Here is a 21787-nt window from a genome sequence, read left to right on the forward strand (position 1 = left end):
AAAAAAAAAAAAAAAAAAAAAAAAAAAAAAGAAGATTGGTTGTTTGCAAATGATTCAATGTAGACCCTTACCTCACACCATATACCAAACTAAGTTCTCAAATCCAGCTTGAGAGGACGAACAAATACAACTTAGAAGAAAACAGCAAATACCCACCTAATCTTTGGTGAAGGGAGGATTGTATAATCTATAAAACGGATAGAGGAAATCACAAAATTTTAAAAAATAGATTTGACTACCTAAAAATAAAAATCTTTGGTATGCTAAAAAGCAGAATTAGAAAGCAACCAATAGAATTATTTCAATTTTGGATAAAGATTAACATCTCTGATAAAGTACATCTACAAATAAAAGAGAAAATTAATAAGTACCAAAACAATATGTAGATACAAATGGGCAAAAAAAGTATAAACAATTTATAGGGGGTAAAGGAAGGGAATCAATAAATAGAGAAAACAGTCAACTGTGTTCAATATCAAGTCAATAAATATAATTTAAAAGATGCTACCATTTTTTTTTACCTTAAAATCAGTAAGAATTCTCCATTTTTGATAGGAATACTCAATGTTGGGGAGAGTATGTGCTGCATTCTCGCATAGTGCTACTCAATGATTAGAATGACACGTTTGGAAGTGTGGAAGGAGACAAAATGTGCGAAGAACCTTTTGGTGTTCGTATTCTTTTGATCTAGTAGTTTTATCAGAATTATCCTAGATTTTACTAGCTTATCTTAATCCCAAATTTGAAGAATTTGTCCTAAGCAAATTGTCCTTTAAAAAAAATGCTCAAAGATGTTCATCACAGTCTTTTAAATATTCTAAAAATTGAAAACAATACGAAAATGAAAAGGCAAATTGTGGCACAACTACTTACGGGAACGTTTTGTGGCCATTTCAAATCTATATGAAAATATTTATGCTATAATGGAAACTGCAGAAACAATCAAGATTCAAAATTGCATATTAAATATAACCGCAATTATGTAAAAAAAAACTAAGTACAGGAACTTGACTGGAACAAAAAAAGAACATGCTAACAATGGTTATCTTTTTACGGAGCATCGCATGTGGCTACTTCCTCATTCTTTCTGTTGTTGTTCTCCATATTAAGAATTCCCAACTGTGGGGAAATGTGTCATAAAAGACTCAAGTTTGATATCTGTATGCATATGTCTGTGTGTGTCCCTGTGTGTACGTGTATATATCTGTGTACATGTGCGTGTGTGCACGTGTCTGTGTGTCCATATCATATCTTCTGTCCTGTGCGCAGGTCCTTTGGAGTGCTGCTGTGGGAAATATTTTCTCTTGGATACATGCCGTACCCTAGCAAAAGCAACCAGGAAGTTCTGGAGTTCGTCACCAGCGGAGGACGGATGGACCCACCTAAGAACTGCCCTGGACCCGTGTACGACTCTTTTAGGAATGTTTCTACAAGTCACTAAGGACGCTTTTCCTTTTCAAAAAATATTGCAGCCATGTATGCTTTTTTGTTTCAAGACAAAGGGGCAGATAGCTGACCTCATTTAATATGGCCCAGGATAGGAGTGTGGCTGTGACTTCCATGAGGAGGGTTAATCCTCCAGCCCCTCGAAAGCAGTGATGTCATGACTGAAAAGTTATCTCCTGTCTGACCGGAGGCTGCGGACTCACCAGGCTTACACACCCCCAGCCTCGTGGGAATCTGTGTCCCGAACTCCACCCCGGCTGCCCTATGCCATCTGTTTTAAGTCTCCTTTAAATATCCATTCCCTGCATTTTCTGCTGTCTTGTCGGGCATCCCTCACCTCCTTCCCACAAGCAAGGCGGATGGGAAATATAATTAGAATATTCTTCCCCAGAGGTGACTTCAGTTCAGAAATGGAATGAGAGGAGCCATATTTCATGTAAACAGGACATCTGTTAATGAGCTTTGGTGTTCTAATACCCTTACACCTGGGCACGATCCCTTGGCCCATCAGCAGAGGGCGGCATGTGCCAACCACATGGAACATAGATGAGTTGTCACTCTCCAAGACAGTGCCACCTCTGGTCCCCCCTTCATGGGGATGAGCACTGGGTGTTATGCGGAAACTAATTTGACAATAAACTATTTGTAAAAAAAAAAAAAAGTGAAAGAAAAAAAAAAAAAGAAAAGTGCTAGGGAAACTATGGTGGCTTAGTCGGTTAAGCGTCCGACTTTCGCTTAGGTCATGATCTCGCAGTTCATGGGGTCGAGCCCCGCATCGGGCTTTGTGCTGACTGCCAGCTCAGAGCCTGGAGCCTGTTTCAGTCTGTGACTCCCTCTCTCTCTGACCCTCCCCTGCTCACGCTGTCTCTCTCTCTCTCCTAGAAATAAATAAAAAACATTAAAAAAAAAAAAAGAAAAGTGCTAGGGAAACTATTTTTCATCCTTGTTTCTCCTGGTTTTAATTAGTGTGTTTACTTCTTCTTTTAGCTACCGGATAATGACCCAGTGCTGGCAGCATCAGCCCGAAGATAGGCCCAACTTTGCCATAATTTTGGAGAGGATTGAATACTGCACCCAGGTATAAACACTTTTCCCTTTGACCAGCATTCATATGGAAAAGATGGCAAATACCAACATGTGAAATGAAAGCTAAACCAGCCAGAGAACATGAGTTGCGATCGCGAGAATGATTGGTTATGAAGTAAAATGACTAGTGCCTCAGTTTACCCATTTTGTAGATAAATGCTAGTTACCGCCTCTTCCTTCACCAACACATGACGCGGTTGCAGTCCATGATATTAGAGAATCAGGACTCACAGGTGTTAACTCAATCCCCACAGGTCACTAACGGTTTTTTAGACAAAACTGGAGCTTCAGAGAAGTATCGGAAACACCTCCTCTCAAACAGTTGATGGTGTGGCTAGAGAAATACTCATGTGAAACAATGCCTGTATATAATTGTTAGATTGTATGCCCGATGACCTGTATTAGAGGGATTCAAGGGAAGAACAAGGTCTGGAAAAATCTTTAACATCATCAATAGCATTAGTACAGCATCTGTAACACACAAATCACTTTTTTTTTAATGTTTTTATTTATTTCTAGGAGAGAGAGAGAGAGAGAGAGTGTGAGCAGGGGAGGGTCAGAGAGAGAGGGAGTCACAGACTGAAACAGGCTCCAGGCTCTGAGCTGGCAGTCAGCACAGAGCCCGACGCGGGGCTCGAACCCACGAACCGCGAGATCATGACCTAAGCGAAAGTCGGACGCTTAACTGACTAAGCCACCCCGGCGCCCCACAAATCACTTTTCATGTATTGCATTTTTATCTTCAGTGAGGTACATAAACTATCCCCACTTTCCAGATGGGTGGGGAAACCTCTCCAGGCCACACAGCTTCCTCGCAGTTCCGCTGGTGCTTATGCGGCTCCTTCCCCCGTTTCCTTCAGAAGGGACTCTAAATTCTCCGTTTTCTACCCGCTTCTAGAAGACTATACCTCCTACCTCAAGAGAGGAGAGTCTGAGAATTCATTCCCCACCCCACCCCCACCCCCATCTAGGCATTTACACCCAGTCTCACCCCCTTCCCCATGTGTCAGGGGAGGTGGAGCCCACCAGCTGCGTGGTGCCCCCCTCGCCCCCCAGGAGCCCCTCCACCTGCACCACCAGCCACGTGGTGCCCCCCTCGCCCCCCAGGAGCCCCTCCACCTGCACCACCAGCCACGTGGTGCCCCCCTCGCCCCCCAGGAGCCCCTCCACCTGCACCACCAGCTGCGTGGTGTCCCCCTCGCCCCCCAGGAGCCCCTCCACCTGCACCACCAGCTGATCCTTCAGGGACGTTCCCTCCCTGTGCAGTGTCTCCTCCCCACACATCTTTCCCTCTCTCGGCTCTCATTCTGCCAGGATATCTAACTCTGCAGAGTATTTGAGATGTCGGACAATGAGCCACCACCTCTCTCAATCACCTTAGCTGTGACGCATACATGTTCAAGCCACATCCTTCATTCCCAGCACCAGGGTCTCACCCTTCCAGCAACTTCAGCTCAAAAGTGAGGGCACTGGCATGTATCTACATGGACTTCATTTATCAAGTTATTTGGGGTACTTTCAGAAAACGTGGTGTTCGGTGAATGGGTGAATGGCATTTTAAGTTATTACATTGTAATACTAATGGAATACACCCACTTAAATACACACACACACACACACACACACACAAACACACACACACAACTTTGGAGTAACTTGTCTCCAAAGTATGTAACATCCCTCGTAAAAGCAGGTAATTGTGTACAAGCATATTTTCAATGACTCCCCATAGAGATTAATAATTAACAGGGAAAGAACTAAAGAATAAGAGAACCAGAATGTAGTTATTTTTTATTCTTACACTCCTTGTTGACGAATACTGGATCAATGTGCTATTCTGCGAAACTGAAGCAATAGCTTTCCCAATTTGCATAAAATATTAAAGAATTAAATTCCCCCAAGTTTAAGCTTCCTTCCACAAATTTTCTTCCAATCTCTGGCAACTGTCTCTGCCTATTTACAATCCATTGCTATAAAAATGATCTAGCACAGAGTCGGTTTTGTAAGTGGTTTTCCTCATCACTGCAGCATTTCGTGGGGTTCACAAAGGCCCTGAGCGTATCCAGGGCAGATAAAGAACCACTGTGTTATCTGTACATATGAAGATGTAACAGGGAAAAGTTATAATCAAGTGCACACGCACGCACGCACACACACACATACACACACAAAGTCAGACACAGACTTTTTTTTTTCGTTGAAGGATTTTATTGGGAATAGACTGGAATAATTTTTAAAACCAATTTATATAGTTTTTTAAATCTGTGAATCTGTAAGATTTGCTCAAAGGTGCTCTCCGCATAGCCTGTCCTGATCCCTCCCCTGTGACGTGTCTACACGAGGGCTTCCCCTGCCAGCTCTTCCGGGATGGGGACGATCCCATACACTTCCTATTCCTCGCTGCCTAGGAGTTAATATATTCCCAATATATTAACTGAATGGTTTCCTCATCTATAAAGTAAGTTTGGACGAGACCGTCGCTATGGGATCTTCCAGATCCAACAATTCTGGTCTGTGATTCAGCATCGTAATCACTTTGTTTCTCCCACCTGTAGGACCCAGATGTGATCAACACTGCTTTGCCCATAGAATACGGCCCACTCATGGAAGAGGAAGAGAAGGTGCCCATGAGGCCCCAAGACCCAGAGGGGATCCCTCCTCTCCTAGTCTCTCCTCCACAAGCTAAACGGGAGGAAGGGCAGGATCCAGCCGCCCCGCCCCCTCTGCCTTCCACTTCCTCTGGCAAAGCCTCCAAGAAGCCCACGGCTGCAGAGCTCTCTGTTCGCATCACCAGAGGGCCCGCCGTGGAGGGGGGACACGTGAATATGGCATTCTCTCAGTCCAACCCGCCGTCCGAGCTGCACAAAGTCCAGGGATCCAGAAACAAACCCACCAGCCTGTGGAACCCGACTTACGGCTCGTGGTTTACAGAGAAACCCACCAAAAAGAACAATCCCCCGGCAAAGAAGGAGCCCCGAGAGAGGGGAAACCTGGGGCGGGAGGGAGGCTGTGCCGCCCCACCGAACGCTGCACCGGCCAGACTTCCAGGCGCCTCTCTGCTCCTAGAACCGTCCTCGCTGACTGCCAACATGAAGGAAGTGCCTCTGTTCAGGCTACGTCACTTCCCGTGTGGAAACGTCAACTATGGCTACCAGCAGCAGGGCTTACCTTTAGAGGCCACCACCGCCCCCGGAAGCGGTCATTACGAGGACGCCATTCTGAAAAACCCGCCTGGGCCCTGAGCCCAGCGGCGCTCGTTTATCTTCCTTGGGAGCCCTGAGCCCGTGGAGGAGGGACAGGGAGTGGCTCCCCTACAACCAGAGACCAAATGTCACTTTTCATTTTGTGCCAACTGGTTTCGAAGTGCCACAGAAACAGCTATATTTTCAAAATGCTTTCGGGAAAGGTTTCGAGCATGGGTTCATCTCATTCTTTCAAAAGAAGAAAATATCCTAAAGACGAGTGATAAACACGAGGGCCCCGATTTGGTGGCATTTGATGCACACTTCCTCCCGCTTCTCTCGAACTGTGTGTGCCCTGCCTCAGTGCGGTCAGAACTCGCTGCTTCTGTGTCTCATAGTCGGAGTCGTGGGTGTCTCAGTACCTCGTTGATGTGGACCCGGACCACTTGAAGGGAGGGGAGGGAACAGATATAAAGGAGTTACTTGTAATGAGCTGGCATGGGGAAAGGCATTCATTCTTTACCGGGCAAGGAAAAATCAGAGACAACTAACTGAAATGTCCCTTTAGATGATGTCCGGATGCTTTCGATTGAGCTGATTCAACGATGATTGTAAAAAAAAAAAAAAAAAAAGTGAATAGTTACGCTACTATAAAGAAAAATGTGAATATACTCATGGGAATGAAAAGCAGGTATTCAGCATACTTTGAGTATGATACAAAGCACTGTATGTACAGATCCAGAGATTCAGACATCCTGCTAATATACCTCATGCCTTAAGAAAACCCTCCTACGAATAGGGAAACGACTGAGTGTGAGGATTCCTACTGGATTGAAAACTCAAGATTTGCATTCTTACTTAATTTAAAACTTTCCACTGATGAAAATAAACTCTGATCATTTAAAAGCAAAAATCTTAAGCAGCAGTGATACATTGAAACCTAGAAACCCATCCTTTCATGGGCCTAAGTATCAATACACCCCCGGCCAAAACCTTCCAGCAGTTTCCATTATGAAGGTTACCACACTGACGTGTCCACCTGCAAGTGACAGGCGGGTCACTGGAGTAACGAGCCCTCGGTGGGCCTGAGGAGGGGTGCACTGTCCTCCCTTCCAGTGTTCACCTACATTCGTCCCCATGCGTCGTGTGATCCCAGGGGACAAGGGGACACAGATTTGCTCAAACATACACAGCATCGTGTGTATAGCTACCAAATGCAGACCGAAACACAGAATTCTTCTTCGGGGGGGCGAGGAGGAGAGGGGCTGCAGGGCAGTGGTGTGCGGAGACACACTGGCATTATCGTGGGGGCTCCGAACTGGGTTTTCACACATGACATTTATTTCCAGGAAAATGAATTGGGGACCTGTTGAATTTGACCCATACTTACACCACAATGCTTTCTCAGTGAATTTTCATGTCCTGCTTCCTTCCTTCCTGGCGGTAGCTGTGCCAAAACATTGCTTTGGGAGGAGAGTATTTTCCATTCCTTGCTGGCCTCCGAGCATTCCCGAGCAAAAGGACTGTATGTATGTATATAGCCACCTTTCCCCCCACCTGCCCACTTCTGCCTACATCACGAGTATCACTTTGGATGTGGGAAAGCCATTCTGCTCTAGGCCAGTGCTGGACAAGTGTCCGTTCTTTCTACGGCAGATGCCTTGCCCTGCTCAGTGGTTCTGCACATCTGAGACCCTGACCACCACTTTTCCTTTACCTTAACTGCCAGGAATTCCAGTACAGCTCTGGCTCAGGCCAGGTACATAAGTCAACAGTCCAGTTCTATAAACAGTAATCTAACTCATAAACCAAGGGGCCCAAGAAGGATACTTTGAGAAACACTCTCCTAAAGGATAATGACAGGGGAGCTGACAAAAACGGAGAAGAACAATTTCATTTTAGATCCGTAACACCAGTAACCAGTTAAACAGGGAGCATGCTACATGGCTAAACAGCCAACTCTTGATTNGTCTCTTCTTATAAACTATAAACCCATTACATTTTCAGGTCGTGCCTTACTACCACTGAGTTTGATTTGCTGATTCTAATTGTCTTCATTGGTATCAGTTTTCATGTAAATGATAGTCAAGTCTTAAAAGCCTGTATATGTGGATAAGTAAATAAACACCTCCACACTGAGATATGATGACCTCAAGATGTTTCATTTAATTCACTGTAGGGGCGCCTGGGTGGCTTAGTCGGTTGAGCGTCCGACTTTCGCTTAGGTCATAATCTCGCGGTTCGTGGGTTCGAGCCCCGCGTCGGGCTCTGTGCTGACTGCCAGCTCAGAGCCTGGAGCCTGTTTCAGTCTGTGACTCCCTCTCTCTCTCTCACCCTCCCCTGCTTACGCTGTCTCTCTCTCTCTCCTAGAAATAAATAAAAAAACATTAAAAAAAATTTAATTCACTGTAAGCCCCAGGTATCACCACGAAATTAATCTGAACGATTGTCTACTCAGTATTGCCCCAGCCATGTGGCTGCGGCAGTTCATACAGATGCTATGGATGCTCCCGTTTACTGACTGTGATAGAAGGGTCCTACCTAGACCATGAACAGGCACAATGAGAGCTTAGAGAAGCCATGTTAATTAAACCATTAGCTAGAATACCTTATTTGTATTCCATATCTAGAAGGAAGCGCACCAAAAGTTCACAACGGCACCATTGGGAAACTGGAAATCTGTAAGGGGATGACCAGTTTAATATGTGGCACCTCAAAACTGTAGCAAATCAAAAGAGCGGGAATAAAAGAAACCTAATTTTTCTTAAAGAGTAGTCAAAAGACTGGATTCTCTCCTACCAGTGAGGATGTGAGTCCCGGGTCGCCTTGGGGTATCAGGTCTGCCTGGACCTCAGCACCTCCGTGTACAATGGGGAGAATGGCTTCCCTTCCTCGCTGCCCCTCAGGGAGATTACCAAGTGTATATAAGCACAAGCACGTGCTCGTTACGCCTCCTCAATTCCCAAGTGATTTGGGCGGGGTGTGGGGACAAGTTTCAAAGTCAGAATGTGCCTCTGTGTCCTCGCCCTTGTACCCACCCCCTGGGCCTCCTGGTTCTCCTGTTTGTATCGTGTTCGGTTTCAACTGTCACTTGTTTAGGAACCGTAGCAAGAACCTACTAGAGCCCAGTCCTTTCCAACTCAAAAGACTATGAAGACTCTACCACACTTAGAACTCGGTTTAAATGGTAAACACCAAAGAAAGGAAGACATTTCAACAGTCTGAGTAATTTTTAAAAAATTCTCTAGCTTCTTCAATATAGTACTTGGCAAGCTTTATGGCTATAAGAGATAACATAACTGCAGATTAACTTTACTCCACTGAGAAATTCTAAGTGATCAAGCTACTTTAATAGATTCTCTCCAGTAAGAGCAGGATTAACATTCACATGAGCTTCGTTCAGACTACTCTTGATAACAGACTCCCCATGACAAGATTCATAAAGCCGTATGAAGTGTGTTGTCAATCTGTCTTTAGCTAATGACTCTTTAAATGGGTCCCTGAAGAACATACAATTTGACTTTGCTAAGTTCACTGCAGCAGATGGGCCCATGTTGTGCGAACATGCAAAACAAAACCCAGCATTCCCATCATCCTCCACAGGATGCCCTAAAATAAAAGAGAATTATTGAGAACAAACAGTAATGCTTCTATTAAGATTTTGTTTTCCTTTGGTATCCTGAGTAGGTGTATTGAACTTTTAATGTGTTACCCAAGCACAAAGCTATTTGTAGCTCTAACTTAACTTTGGAACACTGGAAAAGTTCAGGGTAAGAACAGATTATTACCTACAGTGGAGGTGGGGGGCAGGAAGGAATGTGAACTCTAACCACAAAACGAAAACAATGACTTCCCCGCTCTTCAGTATCCAGTAAATGAAAAACAAGTGCTACCCTTCCATGTAAAGGTGCACTACCTGGCTAACCTCAGAAAGACCGCAAGCGCCAAAGTCTGTATGCAGTGCTGGCCCCATGTCCACTTCTCAGCTGCCTCTGTTGCACACTCTCTAGCTATCTCCCTTACTCCATCTCTCTACCAAGGCTACTGCCTCCCTATCAGCACTCCAATGCTCGCCCATAGGCACATGTCCACTGATATTAGTTGAAAGGTAGTCATTAAATGAACTCCCACTAAGTTTCAGCAACTAGTGTATGTTGCTAGATACTAGAATATTTACATTTTAATATTTGCCAATATAGATGAATATCAGATGGATGAAACTTCAGAGGATTATAATATTTTGGCTAGTTTAGCTCTCAGTGCCTCCTTGAGAGATGGCAAGCAGACTAAGCAGCCGCTAAGAGCCCCAGGTGCAATTACCTACCTCTGTGACTCAAACAAGTTACATGAACCCTCACTTTTTCATTTAATAATATGAGACTTCACCTCTGTGCAAGGCAAATCCCAACACCCGGCCCCAAATCCATAGGACAGGACTGGTGTGTGTGCACATGTGTGTGCTTTTCTTTAATCTTGACACCTTGACTCCTAATGCATTGAGAGCCAAAGCCAATTAATTTGGTGTGCCATCCCAGTGAGCCAAATTATGCTTAGTCTTTATACAGAAGTAGACCGGAAAGAAGTGTAGTCTCAGTTCTGTTTATTCTTTCTATTCCAAGATCTCTTTAGCAAATCAGAAAATTAGCAAAGAAAGTTAATCGGGTAGTTTCCCGAAAGCAACAAAGCTGCAGGACTATGAGAATCACGTCCATCGAATGACTTTCACGCCTTCGGTGCCACACCACTTGTTTCTCTTATGTCTGCTACAACTGCAGACTTATGGGCAAAGAAGAATCATAAAACTTATCTTTGAAAGGTTCTCTTTTCGCCACACCTGATATTTCACGATAGGGCTGATGCACTTCCTGTCCACTGTCAATTTGCCCCTCCCACTCTCCACTCCCAGAGCCATAGAACGAAGCCCAGAATAAGCCACAAGTTTGGGACCTGGAGGTGTCTGCCGAGTCAGGCAGCCCCAAACAAGTGTGATAAGGAATTTATTGATAACGGGAGTTTCTCTCCCAACTACAGAGGATTGGACTGAATCCCCCTTGTCAGGTTTATAGACACACGTACTGTTACTGGATAGCAAGTGTTTGAAACCTGTTGTAAATAGTACAGCTTTACAGTGCATCTAGAAATAGGGAATCTCCAAAGAGAGCCAATTCAAATGTCCTACCGAAAGATGACATTGTGAAGACCGCAGGCAAATTTTTCTACATTTTTAGTACCTCTAATCCTTGAGAAAAAAAGTTTAAACCCTTTTGCATTATTTCAAATACTATATTAATAGTATTAGCAGCAAAATACTATATTAATAGCTGCTCTCAGAAGAAATAGAATAATATTAAAGGCAGATTCTTTTTGTGCACATATGCAGCAGGAGCAGCCGGTAACGTTTCATACAAGACGGGAGCCTAGTGCATTGGACTCTCCTTGGTCACACACGAGACAGTGTGAAGTCACCTCCTGAAACTCCATGTGATTTCTTTATTCCCTAAACTCTATTCCCTTCAAGAAAGGGGCAGGAGCATTTGAGAAAATCACAATCTTTTTAACTGACAGTTAAAAAGTTTACTCTTCTTCTCTTTGTCTATAATGCAAAATCCACTTTCCCTGCCATCAGTATGGGACTCTTCGTAGCAATGAAAATTCATTTTAAAATCCATCTTAGGATGTTTTTTTCCAAAGATACTGGAGAGTAACACCTCTCCTTCATAACGAGAACTGTCAGGGGCTGCCAATATCAGCAATCCTATGAATTGAGATTTAAGCTGAATCTCAGAAGTCGTGTTTAGGAAAAGAATAAAAAGAATGCTTGAAGCTTTGTGTATCATTTTAACATGATTCATCCTTTGTCAGTCGATTTGATTGTTTTGTGAAGAATAATTAGTTGAATCCTCAGGAAGGCAAGTCTAGTCCTAGAAGAGCCAGCCTGAACTCTGTTGGGCTGGAGCTGAAAGAACGTAAACTCTAGGAGATTGGTTCTAGCCAACAAGGACACAGCATCTGAGTATTTGCACTTCCTATGCTCTAGAAATGCATAAAGTTCAAATTCAGTGCGGTCCAAGTAGATTTCTGAGATGATTTAATTTCATCTACCCAATTCAAACAATTCTGACAGAATACCCAAGCCTGAGACTGTGCAGGTGGGTAGATACCTCAATACCTACCGAAGCAAAGCAGTACCCCTGCCTGTTCATTTAGGATTTTAGAGCTGAATTTAAGCCAGATTTGTGAGCATTTTTTAAATGACACCAGTGATCTTTAGGAACAGATTCTATTGTAACCTAACACCTCATTGTTTTACTAACCTAATTCAGAAGTTCCTGCCCCCCTCAGCACCACCACGAACACCCCCACTGCCCTGCCTGAACCGTACGTGGTGAAAATGTTGAAGCTTGCTGTTGCTTAACCATGAAGATCCCACTCACTGTCAGTCATTCTAAAGGAACATGAGGAGAAAAGGTTCCCACACCTCTTGGTGTCCTTCTCGAAGGAGAGCAGAAAATCAGCTTCATTTCTACTGAGCATAATGAAAATACAGTCTTGTCAGTAACACGTGCCCATCAACCCTAATTCTTTTTCCCTCCTGCGAAAAGGAGCATTAGCAAGAATTTTGGTAAATTCTTTTTGCCTGTGCAAAAGCATCATATTCTGCTTAAAATAAAATCTTCACGTGTCCTGTTTAACTTTCAGCCTACACGCAAGCATCATTAGGAATGTCCATCATCTATTCAAGCAGCTTTATGTGTGACATTGTATGTAAATAAGGGCCTGTGTGTCAAGGCATATTATTAATTACTAAAAATATATGTGATGATGTGAGTTTTGTACTAACTACTGCATTTGTATTATAAGTATAGTGGTAAAAAGGGCATGAAGAAAAATAAAAAATTCTCCTCCTGGCTTGCAATGTGGTGATACGTATTATGTCTCTGAGTCAATCATTTAGATAAAAACTGTCCAGTGAGTAATTGCAATTATTAGATCTATTTCTTAAGAATGAATCTTAACTCATTGGGTCTCTAACCATAGATAGTGCGGCTTAAATAATATTATCTCATATTTGAAATGGATAGGTCTGAAATGAAAGTCTGAAATAAAAACGTTCAGCACCAGAGACCAACGTTGTGGGCACTCAGTATCAGACCGAATATATTACTACACCCTCTGAATTGCCATCCTCTCAAACTAGAGATTCAGAGCCAGCCCCAGGGAGAACACACAGGCAGGTGCCTCGGGGGGCCTGTTGTTGTTTCCTCTTCTTCTCCTACTCGGCACCGGACATCTTTATATCTCCTGCGGGTCACTGTTTTGGGGGAATGTTGGACTACCATGAATCTAACCTTTCTCGTTCTCTTTCCTTCCTTTCCCAGCACAATTACCTGTCCTGTTGCCTGGTCTCTCGAGGCCACCTGTCTGAAGCCAGTTAGATAATATCTCTACTTTGAGCCGTCCATGGCCTTCATTGCCTCTGTGCATTCAACAAGCATTCACTGAGGACCCGCTGGGCGCCAAGCAGGGATAAAGCAATGAGCCAGTCAAAACCCACCCCTCCATCTAGCCAGGGAAGAGAGAATGATGCTAAGCAAAAAGTGTAGCATGACCAAGGACGGCAAATGCTAAGGAGAAAAAGAGACACGAGAGGGGCATATGCAGCTTCAGAGAGGAGGGCACAGGGCACTCAGAACAAGGCTGCCATGTCTCCGAGTTCCGAGTCAGCAAATGTCTGCCTCTGACCACTTGTAAGCACTTAAAAAGATTCCCACCAAATTGCCCTAAAGTGAAAAATAAATATAAATGAAATCCCATTTAAACAAATGAAAATTTGTTTTCATTTATCCTAAATAAACAAATGAAATCCCACCAGTATAAAAGAAAATTAGGCAATTTTAGAAAACTGTAGAAACCCATTTCTTCTCTTAAATGACTCTCTGTCCTTCAAAATGATACAGTAGGAGCGGCTAAAAATATAACTTGTTGAGTAGAAAGCATGATAGTTTAAAAAAAATTTTTTTTAATTGTATTTATTTTGAGAGCGAGACAGAGACAGAGTGTGAGTGGAGAGGGGCAGAGAGAGGGAGTCAGAATCCGAAGGAGCTCCAGGCTCTGAGCTGTCAGCACAGAGCCCGACGCGGGGCTTGAACCCACAAGCCCTGAGATCATGACCTGAGCTGAAGTCGGAAGCTTAACCAACTGAGCCACCCAGGCGCCCCAAAAGCATGACACTTTTTAAGACGTTAGAGATGTGGGACAAACCCGAGTCACTGTGGTAAGAAAACAAGTGGAGGACGAAGCCCGTGTGCTCAGAGCCACTGGGAGAAGGGGCCGTGCGGGACGGGAAATGACAAGATAACACTCCAAAACCAAAACAGCTTCCCTTTTTATTAATGCTCAAGAATTGAACTGTGGATGACATTTAATAAGCAAAACACAAATGAAAACAGCTAATCTGTACGGGGAGTGTATGTAAACATACACACTGTATGGGTTTCATGATCCTAATCTAAATATGAGGACAACTGTTTGCCTGACTTAGTGTTGCCATTGCTGTTTCTAACTTAGAGAACTTCCTGTTTCATATTTAACAGGAGGAATTACGGACACCCAAGTTCAGAGCAGTCATGAATTTCATATTAAGGTATAAATAGAGTTTTAAAGAAATAAACTGTATAATAAAATAAGTTTACTTTTGAATTGCAATACAGGCATTTTCTTTAATCAATAAAAATACTCCTTGATTATAAAGCAGCCATACATTGCAAATGTCTATCAGGAAAATAGCTCTGGCAATATTTGAAATACCACATTTTTTTTTTAAAAAAGGCAGCAAAGCAAGAGAATTTAGATTTTAAATAGTATATTGCAAAATACTTCAACGTATTATTTCTAAGCACAAAGCGAGCTCCGTTCTAAAGGATACTTTTAATCTTATAAACTGTTCCAATATTTCTGTGTAGCTTCAAGTCTAAATTTCTACAATAAAAGATAAATCTTTACACGCATAGGACATAAATGTCAATACATAGCCATGACACAAATGTTTTGCATTATATCACTCCATTTTGAAGGCTAGTTTGTTAACACGTGCTCAAAAAGAAATATAAAAACCTGATACAGTGCTGTAGTTTTTTAACAGGCTGAATTGTGCAATGACTGAAAACATAAAAACAGCAGTGACAGAAACACCAGTTTTATGAACAGAACCAAAAAACATCGAGAAATCATAGACATTTAAATGAATAACTATTATATGCTTCCTAAGACATCTTAATTTACTCTTTTTCTCCTAAATATAATTTTTTCTAAATGTTTTTCATATCCCAGGAAGGAATAATGGCAAATTCTCCACAAAGATGAAAGTGCATTATGTTTTAAAAGTGCTTCGTGTGTGTGTTTTTATAAACATGTCTAATAAGGAATTAGACAAGTATGTGCAAAAAAATCCAATTTCGACTTGAATTCATAAACCTAATGATGGGTTTTTGTAGTTTATCCAGATGAGGCAGTTGCCAATATAGAAGAAGTGTGTGATTACACACTTTGTATAGGGGAGAGGCCAGAAAGGAGCCCCCCTGTTCATCGGCCAGTTAGAGACCCCGGGGGAGGGAAGAACTGCTCTAAACTCCCATCTCTTCATCTGGTAAAGGGGGAGAGGCTCAGCGCGAGAGCCTCGAAGGCCCACCGCCTCCCGGACTTTAGCAAGTCTCTGGATGTGGCCTTCCTAAGAAGAGCAAGTCACCTCACCCAAAAGTATGAAAACTGCATGAATCGCAGAGCTAATATTCCCTCATTGTCCTTCTTGGCACGGGAAGAAAAAGTCCAAAGACACTTGACAGAGAAAGGCCACGTGAATGTCAAATGTTAACCAGAGCCCGTGAAAACCCTCACAGTTACAACGTGTGGAAAATCCAGGATTGTGTGCAAAAATGAAACAGGGTAAATGTCAGTTGGTTACCTAATGGCACACTTTTCCCCCAACTCTCAGAAGGTTCTTGGGCCTAGAGTTTCAAAAGCTTTTAAAAATGCTTATTTTGAACTTGTTTTAAGAGAACCGTGATGCCCACGGTTCAGACAGCTTTGTAAAGGGGTCTCTCTGAATTGTTGGAATGGTTTCCAGGAAGATGGGTCTGTTTTCAAGTCTAGAACAATGACTGGATAAACGAACCATTTGCCGTGGACTCTTTCTCCTAGGTCCGTACGTGCGCCCATCTGATACTTCGGCGGAATTTAACTCAACAGCTCTCATCCACAAGCTTTGACCCGTTTATTCCCCGATAGGTGACTCTGCTCGGCCTGACCAACACGCCGTGGTTCGGCTTACAGGTGAAATAGCGCGTGTCTCCCACCGCTCCGTCGTTCTTGCCCTTGGCGCTTCGAAGCTCCAGTCCCAGCCAGATCCCTGCAGCAAAGTCCGTGGGGCCCACGTACCTAACGGTCCCCATCTCGTTGGAGCTGGTGAGGAGGACCTGCGAGCCCTCGTGCAGCTTCACGCTCCCTTCCACGCCGCCGGCCGCGGGGGCCCCGCTCCAGCTGCGGCGCAGCGCCGGTTTCCACCTGCGCGGAGGGGAGGGCAGGGGACAGGTCAGTGCACAGGCGGCGTGCACACTCTGTCACACGCTGTCGTATTCGCCCCCGCCGCCGGGGTCCCAGTGCATTCACAAGCTGCTTTTATTCTAAGTAGCAATACTAGGATGTACTTTTGGTCGGTATTTAAAATGGTTCTCTCTCTTGGCTATTTTAATACTACCCTAAAGTGGATTTAAGATTTCACTAGGCGGGGCGCCTTGGTGGCTCGGTCGGTTAAACATCCGACTTCAGCTGGGGTCATGATCTTTCCGGGTTCATGGGTTCGAGCCCGGCGTGGCGCTCTGTGCTGACGGCTCAGCAGAGATTCTGTGTCAGCCAACTGGCCCCCCGCCCCCCGCCTCAGAAATAAATATTAAAGTTTTTTTAATAAAAAAGATTTCACTATCAATTTCTAAATATACACACACATATATACCTTCTGTAATAGCAACTAGAAAAAATACACTTAAAACCTATTTCACTATCAATTATCCAAGCAAAAAAAAGTTTTTTAAAAAAGAACCTAGCATTAGCACTGTGGTAAATTAAAATGACCTTTTATTCACTTTTTAAATATTTACTTACTTGAAAACAATGTTTAAAAACTGCTATTCTATAACTTTATAAGATAAATATATAAGTATCTTCTGTGAATGAACTCCAGTCACACTGAAGGCTTTACCATTCTCCCTGCCGCTAACAGCAAGGAGGATCTTAGCTTCTGGAAGAAGGCCTCCTCTCCTTTTCTCTAGAGAACATGATTTAGCATGTGCTGCCCCGCAGCATCTGCCCCCAACCTGCCCTGATAACCAAACCACGGAGCACCCACACAGGGAGCCCAGCCAGTGCTGCCCCAGAGCCGCCTCCACTGTCACTGGGAAATAACTGACCTGAAACTCACTCACAGTGCAAACGCCACCAACGTCTTGTTTCCTGTGACCTGAGGTCTCCCCGTGACTCAAACGGTTTTCTCGAAACCAGCACCAGCGAAGCCTTCCGTCCACTACCACCCCTCCTTCAAAACAAAACTTTCCCCGCGCCCACAGGAGAGACCATGCAGAATCCGCTACCAAAACTGCTCAGGCCCGGTAGTGAACAGAGGCCGGGTCCTACCTATTCTTTGCCGTATTTCACGCTATCACACACAACGTCCCATTTCCTCCCATTAACCACCTGTAAGAAAGGACGAGCGCTCAGATTTTATGGGTAAGAAAACTCAAGTCCGAAGACTTGTCCCAAGCCACACTTGCCACGATGTGATAGAATTCTAGTTAGAAAGTACAATGGGAAAAAGTATTCTTTATCATGTCAACTGCACAAATAACAATGCTAAAGTTAACAAAGAATACCTAGTACCTGTTAGAAAAAGTATTCACCTTTACTGAAGAACATACAAAAGACAAACAAAAGAGCTTTGTTCCTGGAGAGAAACATGTATGTGTTGGTTCTCCCCAAATTCAGCCCTGACGGACACTGTCTGTGACCGCACACAATCACTATAAAGTTCACACAGAAATGACGTCATCACCTTCTGAGCGCCCGCAGCGTGCCAGGCACTTCCCACTTGTGACCTCCTCCCACCTCACCCAAACCACTGACCTAAAGAGTATCTCCTTTCAAATGGAAGAGAAATCTGAGGCTCAAAACAAAATGAAGCTGTGTGCTTGATTAATGAGGGGGAGGAGGAGGGATGGAGCTCATGGGCAGGGTGGTCCAGGCTCTAAGGCCAGGCTCTTCCAACCAGGAACAGGGGCTGGAGATTAAGACAAGACTGAAAACTAACACAGCCAGGCTTACAGTGCGGTCGTGTTAAATTCTAAAGTTACGGTAATTAAAACGGTGTGGCTCTGGCACAGGAATGTACTTTTTATGTGACACAGAAAAGAAACTGTAGAAAAACACACAATTTTTTTCTTATGTGATTAGAAAGGAAAACTTCACATCAGTGGGACAGGAGTGAATATTCAACTAGGGATGTTAAAAGTCATCTGGGGGAAACAGAATAGGATTCTTACTACTCACTATATGTTAAAATAAATTCCAAATAAAGAGCTAATTTACATGAATTAGAAAATAGAAAAGAACTAGAAGAAACTAAAACTTGATATTTACCTGAACACACACAAACACAAAGGGGAGAAAATAGATGCATGTATATAAAGTTTGGCATCTACTATCAGTTAAATTATGATTAATTTATTTTAATGCCATAAAAATGTTTCCATATCACAGGACAGTCTTTAAGACCTTACAAAAGCCACACTAAGGAAATCTGTTAAAGAATGGGGGATTTATTAAGGGAAAACGTTTTCAAAAGGTATGAAGAGTATGATCTGTCCAACTTTGTTTAAAATTCAAATACATGCTTTTATTGGGAAAATATATCACCAAATGGGAGTGATAATCTCATCTAGGTGATAAAATTCCAGATGGTCTTTATCTGTACTTAGCTTTTTATAATTTTTCAAATGTTGTACAATCGACTTTCATAATCAAAAAGGCTTTAAAAGAAAGAAGTAATACATGAATTCAAGATCTAAGCCAAAAATTCATGGTTTGGGTAAAGACTTAACATTCAAAGAATGCTTTGATTCAAGTTATGTGAAAGTTCTACAAGCTCTGGGAAGTGAGAAACGTGGAATTACAGTACATTTCAGAGCTCTGTTTACTCATTTCAAAAACATTAATTGACCACGTATGAAATGGCAGGCCCGGGGCTGGATTCTAGGATTTGTGCATAATAATCAGTAAAATGTTATAAATGCTGCAATGAAGACTGTATACGGTGCAGAAGGAGCGCAAAAGAGAATCTATCGTCCCTTGAGGGCGGGGGGGGGGAGAGACTTCAGTGAGGAAGTGACACGTAAGCCTCACTTAGGAGGAAATCACCAGGAGAGCGAAGTCAGGAGAAACAGACAGGAGCCGGGCCAGCCGGCAGGACTTTCTGGGCCGTGCCAGTGAACGCGGGCTTCATTCTGGGTTTGAGAATTGAGAAGCTTCATGGGGTGGGCAGAAAATGCAAACGGGTGAGGTGAAATAATGGAACGCGCGGCAAGCCGGATTATAGGAGTTCTGCCTGAAGACATTCACATTTGAGCGGACCGCATAAACCATGCCGACCGGCTGGATTCCACAGATGGGACGCGCTGTGATAACATGAGAGGAGCTGAAAGAAGCTGGCAAGGACAGGGAGGAGTGGCAGGAGAGAGACAGATGCAGGCTGGATGTGTGTGACGACCAGGTCGCTGTGGGGCCCGGTTCAAATCCCAACCCCCTTTTCCGTCTACCCCCATTCTTGGGGCAGAGAGTTCTGAAGACAGAAGAAATGCTTCGGCCCCCTCTCCATCGTTTTGTCCCCTGAATGAAATGCATTCATCACTGTCATCTCAATAAATGACGCAGAAAAACAGATCCTGTTCCCTTCTCACTTCCTCTCTCATGTGGGGCAGGCATGTCCTTTGCCCAAATCCTTCAAGTTTCCTCCCCAAGAATTTTCATCACCTCTACATTTTCCAGGTTTCTTCTGAAGTATCATTTATTTCCATATGAATAAACTAGAAAATGGTAGTGCCTGGGGAAGCTCAATAAACTCATTTTCCAAACTACAGTCTTCAGAATACATTGTGCTTCCAGCCTAATAACGCACAACATCCGACCAACTCTGCCCACAGAAGGTCATCCGTCGTTCTAATGCTCCCNCAGAGACAGGGCTCCTAATACCTGTTAACACTCAAAGTCTTTCTTTTGTTCTTTAGAACAGTGACCACCAAATATTTTAGTCAGTATTCTATAAACAAAACTAAATTATTTTATAGAAGTTGATTTTATACCCTCACTAAACGTGTATTTCTTTTTTTTTAAAACAGGTACTAGTCTCAATCTGTACAAGTATCAGTAAAGCTTGATTTCTTTTTATTTTTATAGAAAACAAAGAGAAGTAAGATGTTCTCCCCTCATGTCAGACATTATCTGGTGCATAACCACACCTGCTGCATAAGCCCGTGGTTCTGATTTCTCCTCCTTCCCTCTCTCCCCCGACACCGTGCTCTCCAAGCCCCAGCATGGTGCATGGCCTCTGACACCCCCACCCCGAGTCCTTTATATCCAGGTGGCCTCTTCCTGGTAATTCCTCCATTCTGCCTACGCACCCTTGGATGTCTTCAAGAAACTGCAGCAGAGAGTCATGGCCCTTAACTCTCTCAGCTACTCAAGTGAGGAGACCAATTTCAACATTCTCAAAACTGGGGAAGGTTTTGTGGAAAGAGAAAAACCAGAAACCCTGGCCACTTCTGCTAAGCAACACCTAGCAGTGCCTTGGGACAATCAGGACTGGCAGGTGAAATCTCAGACCCTGGTGACGCCCCAGTAACTTCTCGCCCAGATTATGACATAAACCACCTGCCTGGTGCTCAGCTGACTTCCACGTCCCAGTGCCTGGGCTCCATTTCCAGTGGCTTCCAGAGCACCACATGTAAGCAAGGCTATGCACTTCCCTACTCAGTCAGCCCATCTTAAACAGCCTCCCCTCCCCCCCCCCGNAAAACTCCTCAACCCATTTGATCTAGAAGAGGCTCATAGCTCTCTAAAAGTAAAAAAGTTTCCAAAAGTGCCAGGAAAATATCCAGGGGAGTAAAGTGGGTCTGAAGGAAATAAAAATAAATGAAAAAGAAAGAAAGATTCCAAAAAGAAACAACAACAACAAAAGCATTTTGAGCAGTATACCCTACTAGAGGAAGTAGGAGTGTTTTTTAAAATAGCAGGAAGATCACTTTATGCAGACAGACCTGACATTTCTTTCATGTGTTGCCAAAAATACTATATCAAATCTCTGACTAAATAGGTAAACAGTTGAAAATCAATCCACCCGATTCAATGATAACACAAAACATAAATTCCTCCAGCTCTTACTAACGGTACTAACCCCTCTGAAGATAAACGCAGTGCCCGCTCTCAGTCACCAGTGACATTTTTCATGGAGCTTGTGAGGGTGGGAGGGAGGACTCTTCTGAATACACTCATCACACCTTTTCTCCTAAGTGCTAACACTCTACCGAGCAATGTAAAAGTTACAAAATCTATTTCCTTCCTTCACAGAATCCTGTCATGTTCATCTTGAAAAGCGTTTTTCTAAATCTTCTTAATACTCACTTGGCGAAAGCATTTCTTCTGTTAATCTCTTTTTGGGAAGAGGCCGAAGTCGTACTGAAACTTCTCCTAAAACCTAAATGTCAAAGTTAAGGTCAAAGAGGAAAGATAAATCACAAATGTCCAGTCCTCATTAAAAGTTATCTTTTATCATTTCTTCTATAGGTGTTCTAGTGTACCCAATGTTTCTTTAGAAACAGAAAGCAAATTAAGTACATACAGAATATAACAGTGGTGATTTAGATTTTTTAATGAATTTTTATCTTACCTTTCTCAACAAACTATGCGTATTTGCATAAATAAGATCATGACATTACATTTGGAGGTTTTTATTATAAAACTTCTTGAAAACCAAA

At 43.3% G+C, this 21787-nt stretch overlaps 2 protein-coding genes across 8 annotated transcripts in view; one reads left to right on the top strand and one right to left on the bottom strand.

Annotated features, from left to right (window-relative positions):
* Positions 1-7675, top strand: part of ALK (ALK receptor tyrosine kinase) — a 670565-nt gene extending 662890 nt beyond the window's left edge. Inside the window, exons 27-29 of the mRNA XM_077774140.1 lie at positions 1270-1404; positions 2434-2524; positions 5088-7675. Of these exons, the coding sequence (XP_077630266.1) occupies positions 1270-1404; positions 2434-2524; positions 5088-5774 (913 nt within the window). The 3' untranslated portion in view covers positions 5775-7675. The remainder of the gene's footprint in view (positions 1-1269; positions 1405-2433; positions 2525-5087) is intronic.
* A 6403-nt stretch (positions 7676-14078) lies between these two features.
* CLIP4 (CAP-Gly domain containing linker protein family member 4) overlaps positions 14079-21787 on the bottom strand; it is a 78983-nt gene continuing 71274 nt past the window's right edge. For all 7 annotated transcript variants that reach the window (XM_077774164.1, XM_077774162.1, XM_077774165.1 and 4 more), the window contains 2 exons: positions 21435-21507; positions 14079-16274 (listed from right to left, as the gene is read on the bottom strand). In XM_077774164.1, coding sequence (XP_077630290.1) covers positions 15953-16274; positions 21435-21507 — 395 coding nt within the window. In that variant the 3' untranslated portion in view covers positions 14079-15952. The remainder of the gene's footprint in view (positions 16275-21434; positions 21508-21787) is intronic.

This window comes from Crocuta crocuta, unplaced genomic scaffold, assembly GCF_008692635.1.
Source record: "Crocuta crocuta isolate KB4526 unplaced genomic scaffold, BGI_CrCroc_1.0 scaffold246, whole genome shotgun sequence".
Classification (NCBI taxonomy): Eukaryota; Metazoa; Chordata; class Mammalia; order Carnivora; family Hyaenidae; genus Crocuta; species Crocuta crocuta.